The 27,927-nt window shown below is 46.4% G+C and overlaps 1 protein-coding gene across 10 annotated transcripts in view; it reads left to right on the forward strand.

Moving 5' to 3' along the window:
* PPP6R3 (protein phosphatase 6 regulatory subunit 3) overlaps positions 1 to 27,927 on the forward strand; it is a 1,896,334-nt gene that overhangs the window by 241,965 nt on the left and 1,626,442 nt on the right. For all 10 annotated transcript variants that reach the window (XM_078682862.1, XM_078682861.1, XM_078682859.1 and 7 more), the window contains one exon: positions 4,231 to 4,462. In XM_078682862.1, coding sequence (XP_078538988.1) covers positions 4,236 to 4,462 — 227 coding nt within the window. In that variant the 5' untranslated portion in view covers positions 4,231 to 4,235. The remainder of the gene's footprint in view (positions 1 to 4,230; positions 4,463 to 27,927) is intronic.

Consider the following 27,927-nt stretch of genomic DNA (forward strand, 5'->3'; position numbering starts at 1 on the left):
CTACATTTTCACCATTTTGTAACCACTAAATACAATAGTGAATAGTGTCGCTTGCAACATTTTCAGCTGTTTGACCACTAGTGATGTAGTGGGGTGAGTTTCTGTTCTTTGCTATTTAATCTAATTACCTAATTTTGTTTTAGGTTCAAAATCAGGTTTTTTTCACACGCAATAATCTTTTCTGTAATATGCTAGAATAGTGAAGTGTACCTTTCAAATGAATAAAATTCACCAGGATATAACTTGAAAATTGAAGCAGACTACGTTAATGCTTTATTGCACCTCTATTCAATCAATCAGTGGTTGGTGAAGCACAGCTACTCACCCACAAGGGCCTCAAGGTGCTGGGCAAGAGGGGGTATGGCTCAGTTGAGTGCTGGGGTCATCTGATGAGCCAGGTCTTGAGATCCTTCCTACACTGTAGCAGTGTAGGGATTTGCCAGAGGTGGAGGTCGTTCCAGGCCTAGACTGTGAAGTAGGAGAAGGACTTTCCTCCTGATCTGGTCTTGTAGATCTGTGGGATGATTACCAGAGAGGTCAGCAGAACAGAGATGTCTCTTGGGTGCGTGGAAGGAGAGGCGTGGGTGAGTAGCTTGAAGGTTATTCCGTCAATCGGGTGCCACTGGAGATCTTGGAGGTGTTGGCTGACGTGGTTGTGACAAGTGATGTCTAGGATCAGTCTGTCTGCAACATTCTGGACTGTCTGCAATTTGCGTAGTAGTTTCTGGCAAAGAGCGTTGAAGAGGATCCCATGGCACTCCACATCTGTTCTCTGTTGGTTTCAGAGGTAGGGCGGGAGTCTGGCTCGCTGGGTTCTGTCTGTAAGGAATGAGCATAGCCAGTCAAAGGCCTTTCTGCGGATGCCGGCGTAGTGGAGTCTGTGGTTAGTATCCAGTGGCAGACTGTCTAAGGCGCCGAGAGGTCCAGGTCGATGAGGGCTGTAGTGTGGCCCTGGTCGGGGAGGGGGTGTAGTCCGTGGCGATGAGTAGGGTGGTCTTGGTGATGTGGTTGCTGTGGAATCTGGCTTGGGATATGTCCAGGACGTTGTTGACTTTGATGAAGTTTGCTAGCTGGGTGTTGACGGCCTTTTCGATGACTTTAGCTGTGAAAGGAAGCAGGGAGATGGGCCTATAGTTCTTGAGGTCTGGTCTGTGGAGGATTTCTTCTGGAGAGGGTTGACTTCAGCGTGTTTCCAGTCGGGGAATGTGGCGGTTTCGAGGGAGCAGTTGATCGTCCAGCGTAGTTCGGGTGCGTTGGTCATGGCGGCTCTATGGAAGATGTAGGATGGGCAGGTTTCTGAGGGTGCTCCGGAGTGGATCCTGTTCATGGTCTTTAAGGTGTCTTCTGTTGAGTGGAGTCCATGTGAGCAGGGTCTGTTGGGTGGCGTGGCAGGGGAGAGCTGGAGCGGTGCAGAGGTCTTGGTTGTCAAAGTTGTTGTAGATCATCTTGAGGTGAAAGAATATGCACACTGTGTTTTTGAGGTCTTGGGAGGGTGGGATGTCTGTTTCGCTGTGATGATGGAGAAGAGTTCTTTGGAGTTGTGGAAGTTGGTGCAGATTAGGTCTTGAAGGATTATCTTTTTTTGTGGATTTAATGAGTTGGCAGGGTGCTGTGTTGGCTGCTCTGTAGGCGGTGCATGTGTCTGGGGTTTTGTTGTTACTCGAGTCGGTGGCAGGAGCGCTTGGATTTTTGGAGTGCAGGGGGAGAACCAGCTTTCATTCTTGATGTGTCGTTTTGTGGTTTTCTTGAGGGTGTAGAGTCTGCGCAGTTCGTGATCCACCGTTGGAGGTTGCGTCCCGCGGTGTTAGCGTCTGGCATTGACCACTGTGGGGTGCTGATGATGGCATAGGTGAGCTGGTCTTTGGTGACTTTGTTCCAGCTTCTATGGGGAAGGTGGGTGGATGTGCTTGTGTACGGTCTGTTTTCCGAATAAGTGGATGCAGTGGTGTAGTGTCCAGAGGAGTGCTGTGGTGTGGCTGTAAGAGACTGGTTCCTTCTGCCAAGATTAGGTCGTTCCTTCTGCCAAGATTAGGTCGAGTGTGTCCTGCTGTGTGCGTGGGGGTGGTGACAAGTTGCTTCAGTCCTCAGTTGGCGAGGATCTCGATGAGGGTGGTGGTGGTTGGGTCATCGTGGTTGTCCAGGTGGAAGTTTAAGTCTCAGGGTAGGATGTAGTCTGTGGAAGCAAGGGCGTGGGTTGCGCTGAGGTCGGCAGTGGAGTTGGTGAAAGGAGTGCAGGGGCTGGGCGGCTTGTAGATGAGGGTTCTGCAGAGTAATTTTGCGTTGGTCTGGATCTGGAAGTGGAGATACTCCATGAGGGTCATTGTGCCATCCTGGCATTGTCATGCTTAGGATGCTTTTGTGGACGAGGGTGATGCCTCCTGTGGGGTGTGGGGTGGTCTTTTTGCAGGATCTTGTATCTGTCGAGAATGACGGTGTCTGTCAAGATGCAGAGTTGGCGTTTGACCAAGTTTCTGTGAGGGAAGTGACAAGCGCATGGGTGTTGAGGTCCCAGAGTTCTATGGCGTGCTTGTGTAGGGAGCGCACATTGAGGAGGATGCAATTGAGTGGTTTGTGGGCGGTGATTTCCTTTGGGCTGGGGGGTGCTGGTGGGGTCTGGATGTTGGTGAAGATCCATGCGGCAGTGTCGACAGGAGATCAGGCCTTTGGTGTTGCTGTGTCAAAAGCTGGCAGTTATTGCTGCGTCCGGAGTTTAGTGCGTGGAGGGTGCTAGAGTCTTAGCTGAGGTGGATCGGAGGACCTGAGTCCCAGGCACTGGTCGTGGTCAGGTCGTGGACAGGCACAGACGGGTTTGCCTTTGGCATGCCTGCCATTAAGTAGGGGTTGGGGGGGGGGGGGTGGCAGTCAGATGGGAGGCAGGAGCCGGAAGGAAATGCTGGAGAGGTGAGGGGCCATGGGTGCAGAGGCGACAGGGAGCACAAGAGGGTCGAGAGGGAGAAGGGGGCAAAAGAAAGAGTAACAGAGGGAAAATAGAGCAGAAAGAGCAAAAAGAGAAAACTGGGCACAGAAAAAGCCAAGAGAGGTGGAACAGCAGAATAGCACAGTGCTCTCCCACTGGACCACCAGGTATGAGGTGCAAGCAGGAGCCTGCGGGTGGAGGAGGGCCTCGAACACTTACCACAACTGAGAGCTCAGGGTTCATGGTGGAGCAGTGCAGGGGGAGGGCAGTTGGACTGACCAGGTAAGTGGTCTAAGTCTATTGCATTTCATTTCGTTTATAGACTTTTCTTGTAGAGCGGTGTTATGCTGGTGTTGGTTTATTTCTCCACTAGGTTTGCAAGCAGTGAAAAAGCGATTGTGTACATTCTCAGAGGCAATCCGAATTCTAGGTTAAATGCATTAATGTTGTTCATTGTCATCATGCAGGCTTGTTGCCCTCTAGTCAAAATGGTGTATGCAATATAAGCAGAATACAAAATTCTATTTTATCATAACCATCTGTTTGTCAGTTTTTTAAATCCTTGCGGGAAAGATTTTCTTCAAGGTTGCCAGAGATTCCCTTTCGGCACATCTCAAGGTGTTGTCTTTCCTTATTCCAAGGGACCCTGGCTCCTGTTGAAAATTGATGGAGTAATTCACTTTCATCTGCAATGTTGAGCGAGAAACCGTAATATCACCTTGCCTGGGAGAGCGATTTCTGAAATATCCGTAACATGTTTGCAGTAGTATGCTTCATTTTCATTTTTGTCTTGTTTTGTGTACTACGTTCTCATAATGTCTACTTTTGACTAAGAAATCAATAGCGCTGTGTGTAGTTTGACAGTGTGCTGCATTTGATTTAGCTAGAATTGTTAACCCTGCCCATAAGCAAATGTCAGTTTAATTCAAGTTCCATTTAAATTACCCATTTTTTTGCTAAAGCCTTAATGGGTATTTTTGTTATCAAACCTTGTGCCTCTTAAACATTAAATCCAGTTCAATAAAAATACATGTAGAGGCTGTTTCTTGAGTAACAGTTTTAATTTCGTATATGGTGCGAATTTGTTCAATAATACTTTGCAGATAATTTCTTGAAATTTAGTACTTGGTCAAGTGGACTTTTTTGAATTTTATAAATCTCAAAATATTCTTTTACTCCACTTTTTGGTTAGCAACGTTGTTTGTCTGCTTTCAAGATGCATACCGATTTATATTTGTTTGCTTCAAAATAAGTTTGTTTTAGTTTCATTGCTCTATATTGACAGTTTTTTTCTCTTTTTTTTTTTTGGGCAGACAGTATGTTTTGGAAATTTGATCTTCACTCCTCATCTCATATTGACACACTTTTAGAAAGAGAGGATGTGACGCTGAAGGAGTTAATGGATGAGGAAGATGTTTTACAGGAATGTAAAGCCCAGAATCGCAAACTTGTGGAATATCTTCTAAAGGCGGAATGCTTGGAAAATCTAGTAACCTTCATTATTGAAGAACCGCCTCAAGACATGGACGAAAAAATAAAATATAAGTATGGACAATTGTTTATACCAGTGAACTAGAAAAAACAGATCCTATAATTGAAATATCAATGTTTTAATTTCATGTCTTGTCAACCTGATTTGCTGTTAATTTCGCTTGGCCCTAGGTTTCTATACATCTTGTTCAAACCTAAGGAGGATGCTGCCCCAAAATAAATATTTGCTCTAGTGATACTTTATTAATTAGTAAAGAAACCTAAAATTAGCCACACACGGACTATCTGCTTCTTTTGGAGCTTTTCACATGCTTTTCAGACCTGCAAATAATGCATTTTTTCCCTATGGAAATGGTACCTACAGTTTTGCCTTATTACTCTTTTCGCATTCACATGCTATGCATTATTCGTTGTTTTCCCATCTCGAATTCCCAGAAAGTTCCATTGTGTGGCTGCAATCTTCAGATTCCTATTTCTGCGAATGTGTCTGTAGGCAGTGGAGGGTAGCTCCTGGATGGTCAGTAGGAGTTGGGAAAATAGAAGAAGGTTCAGAGAAAATAGATGAAACTCCATCTGATATTGAAGAGCACTTCTTTTACTTTGAAGAGGTCTTGGTTAGTCAACCCTAGCAGACCACAAGGCCCACGACCACGTAGCCTAAGAATGCTGCAGCACACGCTATTCAGGTTCTGCCCTAACTGCCACAAAGTTTGCACAAAAGAAACCCATCAAGTCTGAAACTTGTCTGCCCAAGTACTACTCAGTGGGGGCTGTGACTCCTGCTCTGAATTTCAACCACAGACACTCAAAGTAAGGGGAAAACTGAGAGAGACTCACTATGCCTTAGTTAAAAACAAGGAGGTACCCTTTTTCAACTGGAAAAGGGAGGGGTGTATAATACTACAAAGATTAAAGAGCTCCCTTTCCCTGCTTTTGTAGAAAATGAGGCGAAGTGCCTCTTACAGTTCTTAATGTGAGATATTTACCATTCTATTTTTTATTTAGTCGGTCTAAAGTAGGTTACCAAAAAGGAATTCTGTATTTCAAAACATTAATAACAATTAAAACAGAAAAAACCTGGACATTTAGAGTCTATTCGTTATCTATTTTATTTGCTAAAAAGCATGAATTCATTGCACATAACACATCATTACAAACATATACATTTTCATATAATAAAAATAAATCGATTCCAATAAAATTAAAAATTGTTAAAAAAGTTCTGTCTACGCGGCGTTTCAGTGTTCAGATGATCGTCACCTTCTTCAGGACTATACTTTCAAATTAAAACATCTTATTAGACTGGGTGTAGAAACTGCTTCAATTGGGTTCTTGAATATTTGCTTGGGTTCTTCGTTCATATAAATTAGAAGAAAAACTGGATAATTAAATTCTCCTGCCTTTATCAATGGGCTTCAGAGTCTCATATAATCCAATGTGTCAGCTTCAATCTTATTGAGTCAATACCTTTCGGCGCAGGACGGGTCTGTAAACCATCTTTTCCTTCTGGTCTTTTTGACCTCAATTCTTCTTCCCTGGTGTGGACCATCCTGCAGTGTGTTCCTTTTCAATCTGCAGATTGAAAAGGAACACGCTGCAGGACGGTCAGTCAGGATGACCCTCCGGCTCCTGGGCCTGATGGCCTCCTGCATCCTGCTAGTGCAACATGCCAGATGGCACATGCGGGGCTCTACAGTGGGACTTGAAATTCCAGTGGGAACCTGTCAGATCACGTCCAGATCTCGGAGGGCACTGCATGACAATTGCAGTGGTGGCTCACAAATCGCAATTGGGTCAGTGGCAGATCCCTCTCCCTTCCCCCAACTGGAGCACACAGTGGTAACGGATGCGTCCCTCCTGGGATGGGGTGGCCACTTGGGAGATCAGAGGCCTCTGGTCTCCGGCAGAGTCAGGTGTTCACGGACAACACAATCGCCATGTGGTACTGCAACAAACAGGGCGAGGTGGGGTCCTGGACCCTATGTCTGGAGGATCTGCGCCTCTGAACATGGCTGGAACATCAAGGCATTTCCTTGGTGGTTCAACACCTGGCACGTTCTCTGAACGCCAGGGCGGACTAACTCAGCCGCCGGTGCTTGATGGACCACGAATGGCATCTGAACTCTGACGTGGTGTAATGTCTCTTGCTGCATTGGGGAGAGCCTTGGTTAGATAGATTTGCCACCGAAGAGAACGTGCAATGTCATCAGTACTGCGTGTTGGAATTTCCAAGGCGGCACTCACTCGGCGACGCTTTTCGTCGTGAGTGCAGTTGCGGTCTATTGTACGTCTTTCCGCCTATACCAGTTCTGCTCAGAGTGCTGAACATCGGGTGAGACCGGGCCCAAGTCATTCTTGTGGGTCTGGATTGGGTACGAAGATACTGGTATCCCGAGCTACTCAGCATGGCGATCGATCCCCGATCCGACTGCTTCTTTGGGAGGATCTTCTGTCGCAGCAGCTGGGGACAGTCCTCCACCCGAATCTGTCAGGCCTCTACCTCCATGCGTGGAGATTGAGCGGCGACAGTTGATAGCTTTTGATCTTCCTCCCGAGGTCTGTGATGTCATTCTGGCAGCCAGGTGTCCCTCCACTAAAACCGCATACGCCTGCAGGTGGAACAAGTTTGTGGCATGGTGCACAGCGAAGTCTGTGGATCCCCTTCTGCCCCTCTTTCAGAAGTCCTTCTGTTCCTTCTTTGGCCCAGCAGGGCTCTGCTCTTGGCACTATCCAAGGTTATCTTTCGGCCATCTCTGCCTTTTTACGGCTTCCTGATCACCCTTCCCTTTTTAAGTCCCCGTTTGTTAACCGTTTTCTGAAAGGCATTACGCACACGTTTCCTCCCGTGCCGTTCATCATGCCACAATAGGACTTAAACCTTGTCTTGACATATCTGATGAGCTCTCCCTTCGAGCCCTTCATAACTGTCCTTTACGCCTTCTCACTCTCAGGACAGCTTTCCTGGTAGCTATCACCTCTGCCAGAAGAGTGAGTGAGCTCCAGGCTCTTTCTGTTCTTCCGGACAAGGAGGTTCTGAAGACCAGTCCTTCTTTCTTGCCAAAGGTTGTCACTCCCTTCCACATCGGGCAGACCACCACTTTGCCCACCTTCCTTCCGCCTCTGCATCCTTCAAAAGAGGAAGAGGCTCCACCATCTGGACCCGAAACGTGCACTCTCCTTCTACCTGAGCCGCACACAACAGTTCTAAGTGGATGACCAGCTCTTTGTTGGCTACGTGGGCGCCAAAAAAAGGTCGGGCCGTGCACAAACGGAATATCTCTCAGTGGGTCATTCTCTGCATCAAGGCCTGTTACTCATTGGCTAAGAAGAAGCCTTCTGTGGGGCTGCGTGCCCATTCCACCAGGGCAACTGCAGCACCTACTGCCTTGGGACGCGGCGTTCCCTTGCAGGACATTTGTCAGGCAGCTACGTCTGCCTAGCTGCACACGTTTACCAAGCATTACTGCCTTGACCGCAAAGTCCGGAGAGACTGCTTCTTTGGCCGTTCTGTTCCCCGTGACTTTCTGGCATAATCTTATTTGCAGACCCACCACCGGGGTTGGTATTGCTGGGTTATCTATTCTAAGGTAAGGAATATATCACTAACGTGTGTCTTTCAGATGTACAAGTTACTACTTGTATAACGATATATCTGTAAGAGACATTAGTTAGTGATAGATTCCTTACCGACCCACCCATCCTCCCCGTTCTGCAAACTGATTACTAGGGTTAAGGACATCCCTTTCAGGGCCCTAGTTTCATGGCACCAGTGGTCAGTTTCTTGCTTGGCTCTGCGTTCCTGGCGCGGAAAGTCGTGTATAGATCTGACGTCAGCATGCATGGATAGCGCCTAAGTAGTCTCCGTGACGTCATCTTGGCACCAGCGACGGACTCGCAGGTGTACTGCTAGCAAAACTTTCCGGATCCAGTCTGATGCCTGGGGATATTCTAAGTTAAGGAGTCTATCACAAACTAATGTCTCTTACAGATAAATAGTTACACAAGTAGTAACTTGTGCAACAAGTGACTTATTATGGCAAAATCATATCAGTAGTGAAGAGATGACCCAAAGTTCAAGAAAATGCTGGATAAACTGTTTCTCCAACATGGAAAACTCTTCCAAAGTACGGGAAAGGATTCGTAACGGAGTCTTCCCTCTACACAGGCGGTTCAAAGCAGTAACTCAAGAAGTTAATCTCCACCAGAAGGGGCAAGCTCTGACGGTAAGAACAGTTGGGACATTCATGTTCATGATGGAGTCATGCATACCCCTCGCACAACGCTGGACTCCCAATGAAAACGGTCCAGGAAAAAATGGTCACAAGAAACAAGGAGTTAGCAACATCTAGTGGTATAACCGAGTACTTAAGGAAATGCAGTGGTGGAGCAGCAAGAACAACCCAGTATGAAGACCTTTCAGAATACCCACATCCATGGTTTCCGTTACAAAAGATGCATTCCACACAGGGTTGGGAGCGTGCATGAACAAACTGAACATCAAGGTCATTTGGTGCCTGAGTGTGCACTGAAACAAAAACATCCTGGAACTAAAGACAGTGTCCCTATCCCTCAAGGCCTTCCAGTCAGAACTGAAGGGGAAGGTCTTCTAGATATAAATGGACAGTATTACAGCGATGTTCTACCTGAACAAATGATAAGGTCTGATCACACGTGCTAACCATCCTAGCATAGGAGACAAGGACATGGGCACTGCGAAGGAACATAACACGAGGATCAATTCATGTACTTGGAGTGGAAAACCGAACTAGACAAAGTAGGCAAAACAGATCATCCCATGAGTAGATCAAACACGTAGATACTAGGCCAGGTCTTCAGGAGGTGAACACCACATGTGGATTTGTTCTCAAGATTTTTAAAAAATGCAAAGACTTCGCTTCAAGTTAGCCAAACCGCTGGTTGCTGGGGAATGCCACATCAATAGAATGTATACAAAGTGATGGATGGAATGTTTAAATTATTCTTAGCCTCTGGTTGTTACTCAAGGCAGCTTTCCAGTCAAGCGTTATTTTGCACAGCATGCCAACTACGTTTGGACCCAACCATATGCAAACCAGTTTTAATTCTGCTCAATTGGAAGCAGTCCAGCTCATTTTGCCAGGCCATATCCGCCCTGAACTGGCACACTGGCAACCCAGGACCGGATTAGCCCTATTACGGGCTTATAATCCTGGTATAGGCTGGTTCTAGTGACCGTAAGCACAGAACCACGAATGGATAGAAAAAAGTGATGGGTGGAATGCATAAATCTGATTGATTTATAGCTGCACATTCAATATCTTTGATTTATTCTCATGCTTCAGACTGGATCCGAAAATATTCCATGAGCAGTACGTGCTGTAGGTGCCGTCGTCCAGCTCTGCTTGGCATTTTCCGGCTCTTTTTGGCATCATCCTCACTGGAAATGACGTCCGCAGTGCTTATATTGGCGGCACCCAGATGTGCTGACATCGGTTATTTTCTTTGTGTCAACCAGGGCAGATCTAGGAAAAGCTACCGCTTCGCCACTTTTTGGCTAGTTTTTTAAATGTTTTGTTGAAGTCCTCTTTTTTTAGGCTTACCTCCTGGAGTGGCAGAATGTCATCAAAGAAGGCAGTCTTCAAGCCCGGCAGCGCTTGTCACCTACACTGCATCTTAAATACCCTCTGGTGCCTTGAGCGGGACCATGGCCTGAAGACGTGCTCTGACAGCTGCGCTCCCTCTCAATCTTATGGCGGCTCTACGTGCGACGCCGTAACGATTGAGGTACCAATCTCGGAAGGCCTTGGGAGAAGACTCTGAGCTGGAGGTCATCATCGTATTCCAAGTCGTCTAGCCATTCGTGTTAGTAGATGTCCCACAAGGAGAAGCTGAAGCATGCCTCGACTTCACCTCATCTGTCGGATGATGAGACAAGGGAGAGTCGCCACTTGAAGCCTGGCTCTGCAGTTGAGCCAGAGCCTGGGTCAGCTCTGTGCCTCCCAGGCTTTACAGGAGCTGGAGCAACCCCCACATGATTTAAATAATTTTGAGGCCATCCACCTTCTATTTGGGTGACCCATTCCCTCTGGTGCACCTTTGGGCCCTGTGGGTTATACTGGATCCATGCTCTTGCACCAGTCTGGCCCCACAGATGGATCTGGATTGGTGCAGATTGTGCCACCACGACCCCCCTTACGCCCCCCCTTACCCCCCTTCGATGCTGATCCAGAGGCGGACTCTCCCAGTGCCCTCCCGGCGGCCCCATCCTCCCTCTCAACATGTAGCCGGAGGGATGTCTGGCGCCGATTGGAGCCATGCCATCCAGGCGAGAGCATGAGCTCTGTTCATATTGATTCTGGAAGGAATGGGAGGGGTCGCGGGATCTTGAGGAATACCAGCCTTAAGAAGTCCAAATGATCTGGAGTGAAGATCTGGGTGAAGCCAGTTGACTGGATACTTCTCCATACAATGCCATACTTTCTCCCCCTACCATGGTTACCCGAGAAGGGAGCTTACTTCTAGTGGTGGTGGAGAGGAGCGCTGAGGTTCCTTAGATTGCCTTCAGTGGCAGTCAAGACTAAGGTCTTGATTGAAGTGATTCAGCCGGGAGTGTCCCCACCAGCACCGCTTCTCACTTTCAATTTGGCACTTACCGACGGCCTACTTGGGACTTGCAATTGACCATGTAAATCCTGGCACATTCCCTACTGCACCCCTGAACAGCAAATAAAAGAGGCTGAAATCTTGAAGTTTTCTTCCGCCCTTTCGGCTTTGAGCTCTGTGAACACTGCATGCCTTTTGGGCCGCTATTCCCATGCCCTGTGGGTACAGTTGCGCAGTTGCTGCCAACTGTCCCAGAAGAGGCCCAGGCTGTGCTCGCTCAGGCTATTGCTGACGGGGGGATGCAGTGAGCTTTGCCATACGTTGTCTTGACACCACCGTTTCACGAAGCATAGCGTTTTCTTTGGCAGTGGCCCTGTGGTGCCACACTTTGAGGACAACCTTTTCTGGGGATGTAAAATCCTCACTAATGGCCATGCCCTTTGATGGCTCCTGTCGCTTTGGAGACCAGGCAGATTTGGTGCTGGAGAACTTTAAGGACAGCAGGGTTATGGCCAGGTCCTTGGACCTTTCTATGGCCCGTTGTCACCCTCAAGCTGCCTTTCGTGACCACAGAAGGGGCATAAACCGTGTCTTTATCCGCCCGGCCACCGAGGCAAACAGCCTTTTCAACCGCTGCATGGTGGCAGACGCTGTTCCTACTGACGCGGTGTGTCGGTGACCAGCATTCTGGTCAATCTACCTCTCCTTCACCCAAATCAGCCACATCCTCCAAACCTTTAGTCTGCCCTTTATCATGGACACCCTGTGCACGGCAGTATTTGTCCTCCCCTTCCCCGCTGGCAGTCCATAACATCGGACAGGTTGTTTTTGCATACTTTGCAGAACAGCTACTCCCTCCTCTTCAAAATTTCTCCTTCCTCTATGCCACCTACTTATGACAAGTTTATGGAGTGCCACCTATCTCTTATCTGCCAGGAAGCAACTGCTTTTTAGACCAAAGGAGCCATAGAGAGGGTGCTCACGCCATACGTAGGTTGTGGTTTCCATTCCATCTACTTATGGAGGCCTTCATCCTATCTTTTTCCAAGAAAGAGAAATTCAAGATGCTCACTCTCACTCTTGTTCTGGTCCTGTCTGCCCTGGACCTTGGAGACTGGATGGTGGCATTGGACATGCAGGATACATGCTTCCACATTCCCATCCTGCTTGCCCACAGTCATTCTTTGCGGTTCATAAAGGCCACGTGCATTTTCAGTATGCTGTACTTTCTTTTGGCCTCACCAGCGCCCGTCGAGTTTTCACCAAGGCGTTGTCTGTGGCTGCACCTCATCTGCGGGGATCAATGGTGCAAGTCTTCCCCCATCTCGGTAACTGGATGTTGAAGGCGGACTCGTCCCCGGCTGTAGTCTTCCACCTCCAGACTACCAAGGACCTCCTTCATTTCCTGGAGTGTACTATCAACATGCTGAAGATACACTTGCCTCCCTCTCAGATGCCCCCTTTTATCGAAGCTGTTGTGGACATGGTGCAGTTTTGGGCCAGTCCGTCCGAACGATGAGTCCAGGATATACAGGCTAGGATACTGATATTTCAGTGTCTGTTGTTGATTTAGGTGAGACGAACTCTGAAGCTGCTGGGCCTCATGTCCTCCTCCATCCTGCATGTGACACATGTCCATTTGCATATGGAACACCAACGACAACTGTAGAAAATTCCTTTTTCTCAGTGTGTTCCTGTTTTATGATTAATTTTGTGTATAATTTGTATGAATTTTTAAATTACTGTATTTTTATCATATAGTTTCTGATGTCCAGTATTCTATGATTTTTAATTATGTTTATTAAAACTATGGTTGTTTTTAATTGTATTTTCTTATTCTTTTTTTCGCTGTCATTTTAAGTCACTTGCTTTTCAATACCTTTAACTGCCTAGGAATTTATACTCGCACATGTCCATTTGCATACGCAAGTTCTGCAGTGGGACCTGAAGTTCCAGTGGGTGCTTCATCAGGGTAATCTCTGACATAGTCCAGATTTGGAGGGAACTGCAAATGACCTGTAGTCGTTGCTTACGAAATGCGATTGGGTCAGCAGCAGACCCCTCTTACGTCCCCAGCCAGATCTGACAGTAGATGCATCACTCATGGGTTGGGGCTGCCATCTGGGAGAGGTGAAGATTACAGGACTCTGGTCCCAGGCGGAATCTGGACTCCATCACCCTATTGGAGCTCAGTGATCAGATTGGCATTGATCGCCTTTCTACCTTCCATCCAGGGAAGGCTAGTGCAAGTGTTAACAGAAAACACCACCGCCATGTGGTACTGCAACAAGCAGGGCGGGATGGGGTCGTGGACTCTTCGTCAAGAGGCCCTGCGCCTCTGAACATGGCTGAAACAGCAGGTCCCATCCCTGGTGGTACAACATCTGACATGTTCTCTGAATGCCAGGGCGAGCAACCTCTGCTGAGGTGCCTAGCGGATCATGAATTGCGTCTCCATCTAGAGGTGGTATAAGGTGTTATAAGCCTTGGTTAGATCTGTTCATAACCTACGTGAACGCGCAATGTCCACAGTTGTGTGCTGGAGTTTCCAAGGTGGCTCTCGCTCAGCCGCTTTTCCTCTTGAGTGGAAGTCGGGCCTTCTGTACGCCATTCCGTCCATACCACTCCTGCCCAGAGTTATCGGGATCGACTGGGCCTAGTTAATCCTTGTGGCTCCAGATTGGGCACAGTCTCGTATCCAGAGCTGCTGAGTATGGCCACTGGTCCTCTGATCAAGCTGCCCCCTCATGAGTGTTCTACACCCCAACCTGTCAACTCTCAACCTTGTGTGACGATTGAGCGGCGACAGTTGTCAGTTTTTAACCTTCCACCCGAAGTCTGCCAGGCGGTTTACGGTTGCCTTTGGTGCAAAATTTCTGGGGTGGTGAATTTGATTACCTTTCTGACCCCTTCTCTCAAGTTCTCCTATGCGTTCTTTCCCTTGCACAGCAGTGACCTGCTCTGGGCACTGTGAAGGGATATCTTTACCAATCCCATATAGTACAAAGGTCTTAGAAAGGGTTGCAAAATGTTTCATCCGACTCCTTTTGTTATGCCACAGTGGGACCTCAGTCTCATCCTCGCTTTACTTATGTGCCCTCCCTTTGAGCCTCTGCACATTTGTCCACTCAGGTTCCTTACCATCAAGACAGCCTTTCTCGTGGCAATAACATCTGCCCAGAGGGTCAGTGAGCTTTAAGTCTTGTCATCCAAACCTCCTTATCTTAACATCTACCCAGACAAACTGATGCTTCATACGAGAGCTTCCTTTCTACTGAAGTGATCCCTCCATTTCATGTAGGCCATCACTCTGCCTACTGTTTACTCTCCTCCTCATCCCTCCAAGGAAGAGGTGCAAAATCAGTCTTGACCCAGAGTGTTCTCGTCCTGCCTTGATCGCACAAAAGTTCTGAATGGACAATCAACTCTTATTGGATAATGTCGGGTTGTAGAAAGGATGGGAAGTGCAGAAGAGGACCATCTCGATGGATCCAAATCTGCTGAGCATTGAGTAAGGAGCAACCCCTTGAGTATTTGTGTGCTCATTTTACTAGAGCTAGAGTTGCAACTGCAGAGTTAGCTCACGGAGTTCCAGTCCTGAACATCTGCCAGGCAGCAATGTGGGCTTCCCTGCACACATTTATTAAACATGGTCTGGACAGTAAGACCCGTAGGGATAGGTACTGTGCCCGTTAGTCCTGCAGGACTTCAATTCTAAGGTAAAGAATCTACGGCTAGAAGTCTATCAAATAAAAAGGTCACTTACCTTTATTAGTGCCTTATCTAGCCACAGATTCCTTACTGACCTATTCTTCCTGCTCTTTTAACAGATGTCGAAGTACAGATTTTTCCACATTCAGGACCCTAGTTTTCCACACTGAAATGTAAATATAAATCTGTATTTGTAAAGCGCAAACTACTCAACCTTACGGGTCTCAAGACGCTGGGGGCCGTTGTGGAAATTAAGTGAGCTACTGCCCAGAGTCACATGCTGAGCTGCGTTGGAGCCGGGAATCGAACCGAGAACCCTGTGCTCCGAAGTCATCTGCCCTGGTCGCCGAACCACACCTCTCCACAAGTGGTCATTGTACTCTGGGCTCAGTGCTCCTGGCATGGTAAGTTGCGAAAAGTAAACACCGTGCCTGGGTGGCACCTATATAAGCACTGCACATGTCACATTTGGCGCAGATGCCATCTGGAGGTGAACTACACCACTTACCGGCTTTCAGGGGTACTGCTTACGAAAAATTCCCAGATCCAATCTGACGCCTGGGGATAATTCTAAGGTAAGGAATCTGTAGCTAGTTGGTCTTTACAAGATAAGAAGGTACCAACGGTAAGTAACTTGTTTTTCTATCACATCACACACTGCAAACATCACTCACACCAATGACTCACATGGGGAACACCTACAGAAAGAACTCCTTTCCTCTGGAAGAGTTGTAACCCTACAATAACGAGCACGTATGGTGTGAGGAGTAACCCTGTGACGACGCAGCCACCTACGGGTGAGTGAGGGTTTTCGTTTTGAGAGATCGATTTTTCCTGCAATAATTCGTCAAATATATTCTTACACATCACTTACCTTAGTGGTTGTATGTTTCAGTTAGGAGTAAGTACGCCTGTGGTCTTTAAACACTCTGGCCCTCTAATTTTGTTATTGTGTGTGCAAAATGACCCACAGATGGAAACTTAGAACTCCAAACCTAAAATCCCCTGCACCTACGGGGCGAACGCATTTCCTCCAACGTTGAAGGTATGCCTGGATACATGGCTCACAACGCTCACAATGGTTTTCTCTGGACGCACTTCCTGGTTATCAGTGATCCTGGTTGCATGCTTCTCCTTTGCTGCATTTTTTTGTTGTCTGGTGATGACAGGGGGGCATAATTTTTTGGTCCTCATCCTGAGAACACAACAGAAGATCTTTCCCGTATTCACCATTCATTGGCAGATTTCCCTCTTGAAGAAATCGCTCTCTCATCATGAAGTCAATATTTTCCTGGGACATTTCCTTCCCAAGCAGGTGTACATCCCTCAAACCCATTTGTGCCAACAGCAATGCTGCATTTGTGGCTGTTATTTTTTTCAGTTCTGTACTTCTTTTAGACTGACAAGTAACAAGAGTCCTGCTAATGAACATGGTCTACTACTGACCCAAGAGGATTGTATGTAGAAAAACGAATGGGGCCATCATGTTTTTGCTTGATACACACTCTTGGTTACATGTTTATCACACCTTATGAGAGTACCAAGCATGCTCTCACCACACACCTACTGTGCTGTTACAAATTATTTTTTTTGATTTTACAATATTATTGAATAAATTAACCTTTTGTGTATGTTTATACATTGAAAGGCCTATTATTGGTTGAGGAACCATTGTTCCATACGTACAAGGTACACCTGACAGCCCTTGTAGCATCTACAAAAGTTGTCATAGGAATTATTTTTTTTCCAAACGCCAATAGTCAGAAGGTTCTGGGAGGGATCAAAAAGACTAGTGCCATTCAAGCAGTGCCCACACGTACATGTAACCACTCCTCAGTCTGTTACTCGTGCAACTGATTAATTCACCCTTTGAAACCATGCATACTGCCGGGCTGCAATTCCTCAACATAAAAACAGCCTTTCTAATAGTGTAACATCACTACGCAAGGTTAGCGAGCTGCAGGCACTAACGGAGCAGGAACTATGCATTCATATGTGCAATACCAGGGTAGTAATGAGAACTAATCAAAACTTCCTGCCTAAGGTAGTAATATGTTGCAAGCAGACCGTGCTCTACACACACTGGAGTTCAGAAGAGCTGTGATTTACTACAGGCTGGTAAGAAGACTGATCAGGAAGACCAACCTGTTCTTTATCTCATTATCTCCATTGACTGATGGGTCACCAGTAACTAGGGCAAGCACCGCAAAATGGACCATCCAGAGAATATAGACCTCATACAGCAGCAGGTGTAACACTAGAGGAAAGACCAAGAACACATTCAACATCTGCATGGCTACCACACGGTCATCCGTACACACCTTTACCAAACATTACTGTCGACATACAAGCAAAGAAGGAAGCAAAGGTGGAGACAGAGAATCCAACTCTTTTTTTGCAAATGCAAACTCGTTCGCCAACCAAACTCCCGCAGGACAATCATTGCAAAGCTTGTGAATCTAGGGATTCACACTGATTGTAGGAAAGTGGCTCTATATATATACTGGACCAAAGTATGGTACAGTATGTATAGAGTCCCCAGAGGTTTGGCAGAGGCTAAAGTTAGATGTAACCTTACTCTCTAAAGTGGTAGCTTGGTCGAGGAGCAGTAAGGCAAACAGTGTAAAGCATTTGTTGTACACACTCAGTCAGCAAATGGTCTCACACACTCCAGAACTGAACTCTAGGCCAATTGTTTTGTATAAAAAGATATAGTTTTATTTTAAAACTAACAAGGTATCAAAATATACTTTCTCAGGATGAGTTACTTTAAATACTTTTCAAATAGGCAATAGGCTTTTTGAATGCAGTAGTTAGTTTATTGCAATAGGCAACACAATTTCAAACTCAATGCAACATTGAGCTCAATGGGAATTTCTGGTTAAATGCAATTAGTTACTTTGTAGATTACTTTTCTAACCACAGGACTGGATCCTAGATTCAGTCCTGGGACATGAGCTGTAAACAGTTCAGTAAAAGCGTTTTGGTTACAGTAGTGATTTTTAAGGAATATTATTGTATTTTAAAAGTTGCCACTTAACTTTTTCAGCTGAAATTACCAATGTTATCCTACGGAAGGAATTTTGCGATTCTCATATTAACATGACTAGAGAATCTGGATTTCATTAAAGACTCGGAGGCCGACATTATGCAGTATACCTTTTAATGCAGACCCCAAGCAGCCGCATACATCACAATAAAAGGTTCCAAATAGAACAAATGCAACAGATAGTGGTCATGAGGCAACAATCCGCCTCTTTTAAATGAACAGATAAGATCTTGAGAAGAAACTTGATGTCCAACTTCGTAAAAACTCCTCATAAGTAGAACATGACAATGAGGGAGATGAAGGAATCCATGGAAAAGGTTACAGCCAAGATGATTTGCCGAAAACAACCACAGTCAGGCATTATCTGAAAAAATAAGGCAATTAGTCCAAAAGGAAGGATAAACACAAAGTATTTTTAAATAAGATAAGACCTAGCATAAAGATCATTGCAATAAAAAATAACACAACAATGTATTACACAATGCATTGTCAATTGAATGCTACCAGAGGTGGGAAGGGAGGGATAATGTCAGCCACCGAGTCTTTAATGAAATCCAGATTCTCTAGTCATGTTAATATGAGAATCGTAATTTCATTACAAGACTGGAGGCTACATTATGCATGTTGGAAGCTATCTAGAACAACAACAGACATATGTTGAATTGATTTACAATAGTGACGAACAAAGGTACTGACATTAGACCAGTCTGCAGCTTTCAGGATGTCGTCTAACATACCTCCATACCAGAGGGATTTACTGGCCATAGCACCTCTAAGGGAATGAGCTTGAAAGACATTCAAATCAATACCAGCTAAGCTCATAGCAGTTTTAATCCATCTAGCAATAGAAGAGGAGCTAATTCCTTTGTGGGGTTTAACAAAGGAAATAAGTAATTAACTCCTTGAGGACGGAGAGCAGACATTCTGAGATCATGCATCTAACAACGCAAAGATTGGGAAAAAGATCAAAGTGAGGATAAAATTGGGAAAAAGATCAAAGCGAGGATAAAATATAAAATCGGACATAGTCTTCGTTCTTTTATGGATGTCAAATTTGACGTCAAACATACAGTAAGAACGATTGGTAATATCTAGAGCCCTGATATCAGATGCTCTTCTGCAAGAGACTAGGCATAAGAGCGTAGCTAGTTTAATAGAGAGATTCTTTCTGTTGAGTAAAGAATTGGAAGGTCAATTGTTGAAGAGGTTGAGAATCAAATTAATATCCCAAAGCGGTTCGTATCTGGCTTTAGGAGGTCTCCTTAGGCGAATGCTTTTCATAACTCTACAGATGACATTTTTACCAATAGTCTTACCGTTGACAAGGGTATGACCGGCAGAGATAGCTGATCTAAAACAGTTGATGGATCTGTAACTAAGTCCCCTTTCAAATTGTTCAACAAGGAAGTTGGTTATGCCAACGATGGGGGCCTCCAAGGGATCCAGGTCCCTTTCCAAGCACCAACGTACCCAAAGTTTACAGAGTCTATTGTATCGGTAATGTGTGCCTGGTGCCCAAGACTCCTTGAGGAGAGTTGAAGCCGTTTCCGAAAGGCCTGAGATTTTGTTAGAGCTCCTGACACTCTCCAGGCAAGAAGGGATAAACTCCCGTTCTGGATTGGAGGATGAATTTTACTGTTTACTTCTGTAAGGAGGTTCCCTATGGGAGGAATCAAGAAAGGAAGACTGCAAGTCAGTTCTAGGATGGTTGGGAAACACCTGGGAAGGCCAGAAGGGAGTTAAGAGGAGACATTGCTCTAGTCTCACTTTTTGAAGGACCCTCTGAATCATTGCAAAAGGGGGGAAAGCATATCCTTGGATATCTTTCCAGGACTGAAGAAAGGCGTTGACTGCCAGAGCACCCGGATCGAGCATCCAGCTGAAATAAATCTGGAGATGGGAGGTCAGCCTGCTTGCGAAAAGTTCTACCTCCAGGGGACCCCAAATCCTATTCAGGGTGTTGAAAACAGAATCGCTGAAATCTACGAGGAACCTTGAGCTTCAATCTGCAGAGGAGTTCACTGCTCCCGGAAGGTACTCCGCTTTGAGGGCGATTTTGTGCTCCAAACAAAACATCCAGAGCTTCTAGCAAAGATCTGAGAGGTCCGCAGATCTGGTACCTCCTAAGCGGTTGATATAAGCTGCCGCTGACATATTCTCCATCTATAAAAGGACTGATCTCCCTTGAAGGGAATTTCTGAAGCTCAAAGCGTAGAGACCGGGGGTCAATTCTAGGTAGTTTATATGGTGGAGAGATTCTTGCCGAGACCAGGGACCTCCAGTGTTCTGATCTAGGAGGCACGCCACCCAGCCATGAAGGCTGGCGTCTAACTCCAAGACAAATTCTGGAATTGATCCAAAGATAGCCTTGCCATTCCATGCCTACAGGTTGTTCAGCCACCAAGTCAATTCTGAACGAGAATCTTGGTCTAGGGAGATACGATTGCCATACCAAAGCCCCGATCTCAGGGCTCTCGCTTTGTTTCTCTGAAGGGCTCGATAATTTATGGGACTGGGAAAGATGGCCTGAATGGAGGACGAGAGAAGACCTAGGAGTCTGGCCAAATCCCTGAGGGATAGGGCTTGACGATTGAGGACAATATCTTATTTCTTTCTTTATTTTTTACATTTTCATAGAGGGAAGAAGGAGGAGACTGCGAACTGTCGACCGTGAAGCCCAGAAATTCTAGAGACCTTGAGGGAGTCGGGGACGATTTTTCCTTGTTTATGATGAAACCTAGACTCTCTATGAGATTCATCAAAGTTGAGATCTTTCATTAGTCGTGAGCAATCTTGGGCCATGATGAGGATATCGTCTAGATAAATAAGACGAAAGCCCCTTAATCTTAAGTAAGAGACGACGGCTCTCATAACCTTGGTAAAACACCAGGGGGCGGAAGAAAGACGAGCTTGCAATTGGTACAGATGACCTTTCCAGAGAAATTGAAGTAAGTGTTGGTGGATCTCTGCCATAGAAATGATGAAGTAGGCATTCTTCAGGTCTAGTTTCACTAGCCAATCTCCTTCCAGAAGTAAGTCCCTGAGAAGATGGACAACTTCCATCTTGAAGTGTCTGTACGTAAGAAATCTGTTCAGTTCTTGTAGGTTTATGACCGGTCTCCAACCTTTTTCCTTTTTCTCGACCAGGAAAAGATTGCTTATAAAGCCCAGTTGTTCCATAGGAACTTCTAATATGGCACCTTTCTGTATCATTGATGAGATCTCCTCTGATACATTGTTGTTCTGGTGATAGAGGAATCGCCCTTGGAAAGGAGTCCTGGGTAGGTGTGTGAGAAAAATCTATTGTAAAGCCCTTTATCTTATTTAGGACCCAGCTGTCTTGAGTAATTAATTTCCAATGTTCTAGGAAATATTTGAGTCTCCCGCCCACCTTAAAGGGGAAAGACTGTGAAGGAGGGAAGGTAACACTCACCTGACTGATTGCTTTGATTAGTGGATCCGCGTGATCTGAAACCCCTGCTCCGTTGACCTCTACCTCTTTGCGGGTAGAATTGTGGGTTATTGAAATGTTGATTGCCTCTGCCAAACCCACGCCCTCTGAAACTGGCCCTCTGGTTATATCGGCCGGAAGGTTGCCCCCATCTTCCGGCCCTTCCAAAAAGGTTATTGCCGGTGTTAAAAACCTTGCGCATGTTCTGTTGTGCCTTGTCAAGGGCAGTGAATGTGGAGACATATTTGCCGAGAAATGTAATTAATTCTTCTCCAAAGAGAAGCCCTTTGTGGTTTTTTGAGGGTTCTTTATTAGCAAGGTCACTGAGTTTGGAGTTGATCCTAGTGAGCACAACCCTACGCCTTTCAGCGTTAATGCTTGCATTCGCATTACCTAAAAGTGTATTGGCCCTCTGGCTCCATCCCCTTATCTTGGTATCGAGATGAGTGCCCTGGGCATGGCTCTCTTCAGCAGAGTCCAGGATCCTAGTGAGGGGACCAAGGTCGTCAAGGAGATGATCCTGGCACCCTTTGAAAGATTTCTCCATTCCTTTTCTAGGGTCGTGCCCTAGTTTAAAAAGGAACTTAACTCGGGGTCTAGGTTTGGGGTGTAGCAAGCCTTATCCCCAACAGTAGGTCTTGAGATGTTGCGCGTTTCCCTTTTCAAAGGGTTTCTAATCCATTTCCTTACAAACTTGGCAACATGTTCCTGTGGACATTTCTTCACCTAGTGGATTAAGGAACACGTCCTTTGAGGAAGATGGAGCATCCTCAAACGTATCCCTGAAATCTTGGTCATCCTCGTTGAGATCGAGAACATATTCAACTAAGAATTCAGACTCGTCTCGATCGTCATCTCCAGTGCCATAAAGAGCATTTCTTTCTTGTGTGTCGCTCGGGACACCTGTATTTTTCGTGCCGCCAAGGACACCCATATGCTTTGAGGTGCGAAGACCTCCATCAGACCAAGAGGTGCTCGGACCTTGGACCTCCTTTATTCCGCGATGGTGCTAAGACCTCCCATGCTCATGTCTCCATGTTTGCTCTTCCTTAGTCTCTTGCCTCCTAACCCAGAGTCATAATCTAGAAGCTGTTTTGCATTTTCTTCGGGGGGGTGGGCGCTTGGAAGACTTAAAGTGAGACCGGCTCTCCAGCATGCAAGATTTAATCTCCATATGGAGCATTTTCTTAAACAAATCATTCTCTAGATTTGCTGTAGGGGCAGAAGCCTCATCTGATTCGCTGCTGGGCATTGTAGGAGGCGATGGCAGGGTAATATACAGAGAGGAGCCGGAGGTAAGGTATCAGGGAGTATGTGACCTGGAGGCAAAGCCTGTGATGGATAATCTCACTTTTTTTTTCTTTTTTCAAAAATATTTCTGGGATACAATGACCAATAAATGAGAAGAGCAAATTGTGCCAAAATGCGAGTAAAATCAGTTAACTGCCAGTATTTCCGAAGCGACGTGCTAGAGCATGCATGGTCGCTATGGCAACTCTCCTCCGAGCCTGTGATCAGCTTAGCGACGGCCGGAGGAGTGAAGAAAGGAGCTTAGCAACAGGAAGAAGGTGTCGTTCCTGCTAAGGGCCATTCCTTTAACGTCCCGTCCGAGTTAGGAGAGAAGGGCTCTGCGAGGAGCCGAGGCACGAACACCGAAGAAAAGAGGTATGGACAAGCGAATTTGAGCACGCTTAGCCCGTAACTATGGTCAAATGTTATCCCCAACGCGTTAAGCGTGTGACGAGAAAGGCGGCAGAAGCGTTAAATTAAAGTCGGCACAGGGAGCATTATGGTCGTGGCGCCAACCTTACGAAACAGAGCTCGGATTTTTTTATCTTACGAAGAGATGAGGGTAGATGGATGGGGGAGCGAAGGGAAGTAAATCTCCATAAATTGGAGAGGGGTGCGAGGGAGGGCTGGTGGGAGGTTAAACCACACCAATAGCGCACCCTGTGGAAAAAGTGATTAAAACACCATAAATACATACAAAATAGAGAGATCACAAAGATCAACTTATCTGCTCTGGAGCCGCATTTAAAAGAGGCTGATTGTTGTTGCTTCATGACCACTATCTGTTGCCTTTATTCTATTTGGAACCTTTTATTGTGATGTATGCGGCTGCTTGGGGTCTGCATTAAAGGTTTACTGCATAATGTAGCCTCCGGTCTTGTAATGAAATTCAATTTGCAGGTAAAGTATGTTCACGTTACTAATGTAATCCAGTGCTGGACTGCTAGGTTCAGCACTGGGACCTCTATCTAAAACAGGCAAGTAATTACTACTTTATCGTTGGAACGATTTTTAGAGAATATTTGTAAGTTTAAAAAATCGACACTTAAACTTTTTCAGCAAAAAGCAGGCAATGATATCCTATGGAAGGAAATTCAAGTTACTGGTAAGTACGGTTAGAATTACATTTCAGGATCAGTACTGGGCTCAAAGATGCAGCACTGAGGTCTCTCCTGATAACAGGTGAGTAAATCGGAATTCGTAGTTCGGCTGATTTTAGATGAATATTTGTAAGTTTCAAAAATCGACAGAAGAATTTCCAAGTGAAACCAGTCAATGTTAGCCTATGGAAGAAAAGTGAGTTATCAGCTTTTATGTAAGTAATCGACTGGCAGAGTTAAGGTTCTGGGCATAGACTCAGGGGGTCTCCCAGGGTCAGATAGGTACAGTTAGTACACCCTCAGCGGCAGCCGGGTGCAGAGGTAATCTGAAAGACACGTTAGGGATAGATTCCTTACCTTAGAATCTATCACTAACTAATGTCTCTTACAGATATCTCGTTACACAAGTAGTAACTTGTGCGTTAGGCCCAATGTTATCCAATGAGAGGCAGGGTGCCTTCGGTTGGTGGCTGCTGGCTAGCATGCCACGCTGCTGTGGGAGCTGGGCTCCTGGTCACTTGCTCAGGGCAAATAGGTAAGTAGGATATGACAAAGATTGCACTGCCAGGGGCACTTGGGCTGCTGGGTGCTTTTGAGCCTTCGGGCGCTCAATGATATTCAATGGAGATATTGAAAAGGGAAAAAAGGCTGCAGGCCCTGGGACGGAGAATCTTCTGGAGCGACCAACACTTAGAGGGGTAAGTTGGGATCTTGGAGGATAGGTAGGCACCCTGGAGTTGGGCACAGGAGGCCGGGTGGGGGCGGGGGGTGCAGCGGGATGCAGGGGTGTCTTTGGACATCGTGAAATCTTACCCTCTGATGGTTGCGGTTGGAGGAGTCCCTGGTTCTGAGTCTGCAGGCGTCGTCTGGGTCATAGAGGAGGGTCCTTGGGCACTGGATTCCAGGTCTGATTCGCCAGGGGGGCGTCCTCAGGGTCTTTGTCCACTCGGGCGCAGGCCGGTGTTGGTGGGTGCAGAGTGGGCTGGATTCGCAGTTCCTTGCTGTCAGCAGGGGTATTGCGGTTTGAGTAGAACCACTTCGCGTGGGAGTCCCAGTCTCTAAGAGGGTCAAGGCAGGCAGGTCCTCCGGGGTTCTTGAGGTTGCTGTCCGCAGGAGATGCCGGGATTTAGCAGGAGCAGGTTCAAGGATCAACAGGCCTGTAGGGCAGGGGCCAAGTTAGTTAGTGTTGTCCGCTTCTTAGCAGCTGCACAGCAGATCTTCTTCTTGGTCTTCTTTCTTGTTTCGAAATCGGGATCTAAAGAAGGAAGGTTCAGGGTGCCCCTAAATACTACATTTAGGGGCGTTACAGGTAGGGGAAGGGCAGGGACCAATAAGTCCCTGTCCTGGGCTGAGTACACCCCTATCCTGCTCCTCTCCTGTGGGAGGGGGGCAGGAGCCTATCTCTAATTGGGCAGGACTCCCCATCCTCAAGATGGCCGGAGCCCGGAGTTGTGCTTTACCTTGCCTCTCCCACCTGAGGGGTGGAGTTGGCACAGGCTGGCACACCCCTTTTCCTCACGTAGGGTTTCCCGCCAGTCTTCTCGCCAGAGTGGGGTCAGAACTGCTGGGGGCCAGTTGCTGAGTACAGCAAGTGGTCTGGAGAAGCTCACAAAGGCCGTATACCTTTGAAGCTTCCCCCTGCCCATCCTGGAGGAGGAAACCTAGCAATTCGCCCAGGATGTGCCTTGTTGCAGGCCCAGGAGAGAGGGGCGCTCTCCACCCAGGGGTCCAGCAACATATCTGCTGTGTGACTGCCTAGGCAGCCTTTCAGACAAGATGTGGATTGTAGGTTAGGTTTCAGGGGGCATCTCCAAGATACCCTCAGTAGTGCATTTTTCATTAAATCCCACACTGGCATCAGCGTGGGTTTAATTTGCCCCAGAAGTTTGATATCAAACTTGTCAGTCTTCAGTGTAGCAATTATGGTGCTGTGGAGTTCGTAATGACAACCTCCCAGCACCATATACTTTTAATGGCATCACTGCACTTACAGTGCCCAGGAATGGCCCTGGGTATTGTAGGGGCACAGGTTTCAGGCCCCTGTGCCCACACCACTGACCTATGGCACTCAGCTAGAGGGGTAACTGCTGTATGCCAGGGCAGTGGGTTTGTGGGCATGGCACACAGGGATGTGTGCCATGTCGACTTTGTTTAGGTCTGCACCTGGACACTCGTTTGCAAAGGTAGGGTGTGGGTGTCAGGGTGCAGGGCCCCTAAGGGTGGCACAATAAGTGCTGCAGCCCTAGGGAGTCTTCCCTGGTCACAATGCCCTGGGTATCTAGGGTACCATTTACCAGGGGCTGACATGTGGTCAGAGATGCCAATTGGGGTTTAGCTTCAATACCGTTTTAGGGAAGGAACACAGGCCCCTGGGCACCTGATTGGTAGGAGCCCAGGGCACACTCCGTCAAAGCACAGCAGCAATTCAGCAAAAAGTGGGGGCATACCATGCAAGAAAGATGGCACTTTCTCACACTGATGAATAGAATGGTTAACTGTAGAAATAGTTGCATAACTTGAAGACTTTCTGGATTCATGTGCGACCACCCCCTCGCAGAAAATGAGTGCTGAGATTTGCAACAAGGAAGAGATAATGACTAAACATAAAGGACTGCAACTTAGATCAACGGTAAAAAGAAGCTGAAAGGTGTGCCAACATGCGGTCTGAAAAGTGGTGCGAGTTTAACATGCGTTAACGGGTTGGTGAGTGTGTCAGAAGACGTGGTCACATGCGGGTTGAGGGAAGATGTGGGTTTACCATGCATTATCTAAAACAGTGATAGTGCGTCTGAAGCTGGGTCTATGAACGGGCGGTGTGGAAAAATAAATAAAGTGTGGGCTGTGACTTGGATACGTGGTGAAAGGCGGTTAAAGAAGTCTGAAAAGGTTGGTGGAACAAAGTAAACGGGTCTTACGCTTGTGAAATCAGCTTTAAGCTCACATCAGTGCTGCAAAAAACGGGAGAAGGATTGTGAAGTATTATTGACAGAAAGTGCATTAAGTGAATAAGCGAAGGACATGCAGTCGCGGTTACTGAGGAAGGTTCATAAAGGTGAACTGAGTGTCACGAGCTTCGCGGAGTTACTGCGGAGTTCGAAGGGAAAGTGTGCGAGTGTAGAAACAGATAAAGGACACCCAAGTGCCTGGAAAATGGGAGCGGCCATCTTGTAGTGGTGAAAAAAGTAACCAGACAATAGTATACAAAGGGATAAATATGCAGAATAAGGATACATGGTACCAAACAAAATTACTACAGGTAACAACTTAGTTCAGTCCGGTCATTGAGACCGAATGGCTTCAAGGATTGAAGTCTATAGATCCATGAAGTCTCCCGTTGTAGGAGGATCTTATTATTGTCTCTGCCCTCAGTGTGGGCAACGATTTCCAATACCAAATATTTCAGCTGAGCCACGCTGTGATGTGCTTCGTTGAAATGGATTGCCACATTCGATTTGGTGTTCTTGGTTCGGATGTTTGACTTATGTTCATTGAGTCGGATTTAATTTTCCTGCTGGTTTTTCCCACGTAGATCTTCCCACACGGACATTTGAGTAGGTAAATCAGGTTGGCTGAATCGCATGTGGCATCTACTTTAAGGTTAATTTAAAACGTAGGAATATTACCAACAAGGATCAAGACACTCTGAAGAATATTGCCAATAATCAAACAATCAAATGTTTGAAAGCTGACAAGGGTGGTGCCTTAGTCATCCTCAACACGGACCTCTACAATCGTAGAGCCAGAGAACACGTCTTCGACGTTAATACTTACCTACCACTTGAAGGTAATCCTACCAAGGAGTATAAAACCATTCTACTCAACATCATCGATAAAGCTAGAGAAAATGACGTCATCGATGACAGAATTAAGCGATACCTCACTGTGGACCATCCGAGAAGTCCTACCCTCACGATGCTTCCTAAGATTCACAAAGACTTGATGGACCCACCCTTCCGCCCCATTGTTTCGACAAGGGGATCAATCCACGAGCCGATCGGTAAATTTATCGATCGCTACCTACAACCTATGGTGACCAGCTTAAAGAGCTATACTAGAGACACTACTGACTTAATCAATAAGTTAAACTCTATTCAAATTATGGAGGATGAGCAAATATTACTGTGCACCGCTGACATCAAGAGCTTATACACCTCTATTCCCCACGACGGTGGAATTGAAGCTATTGAACTAGCATTACTGAAATCTGACATCACAGACCCCTTGAAGACTTTCATCTTAGAACTTATGGTCTTCACTTTGTACCACAGTTATTTTTCTTTTGAGGAACGTTGGTATTTACAAATGTCCGGGATGGCCATGGGCAATTGCGTCGCGC

The sequence above is a fragment of the Lissotriton helveticus genome, chromosome 3_1 (assembly GCF_964261635.1).
Source record: "Lissotriton helveticus chromosome 3_1, aLisHel1.1, whole genome shotgun sequence".
Classification (NCBI taxonomy): Eukaryota; Metazoa; Chordata; class Amphibia; order Caudata; family Salamandridae; genus Lissotriton; species Lissotriton helveticus.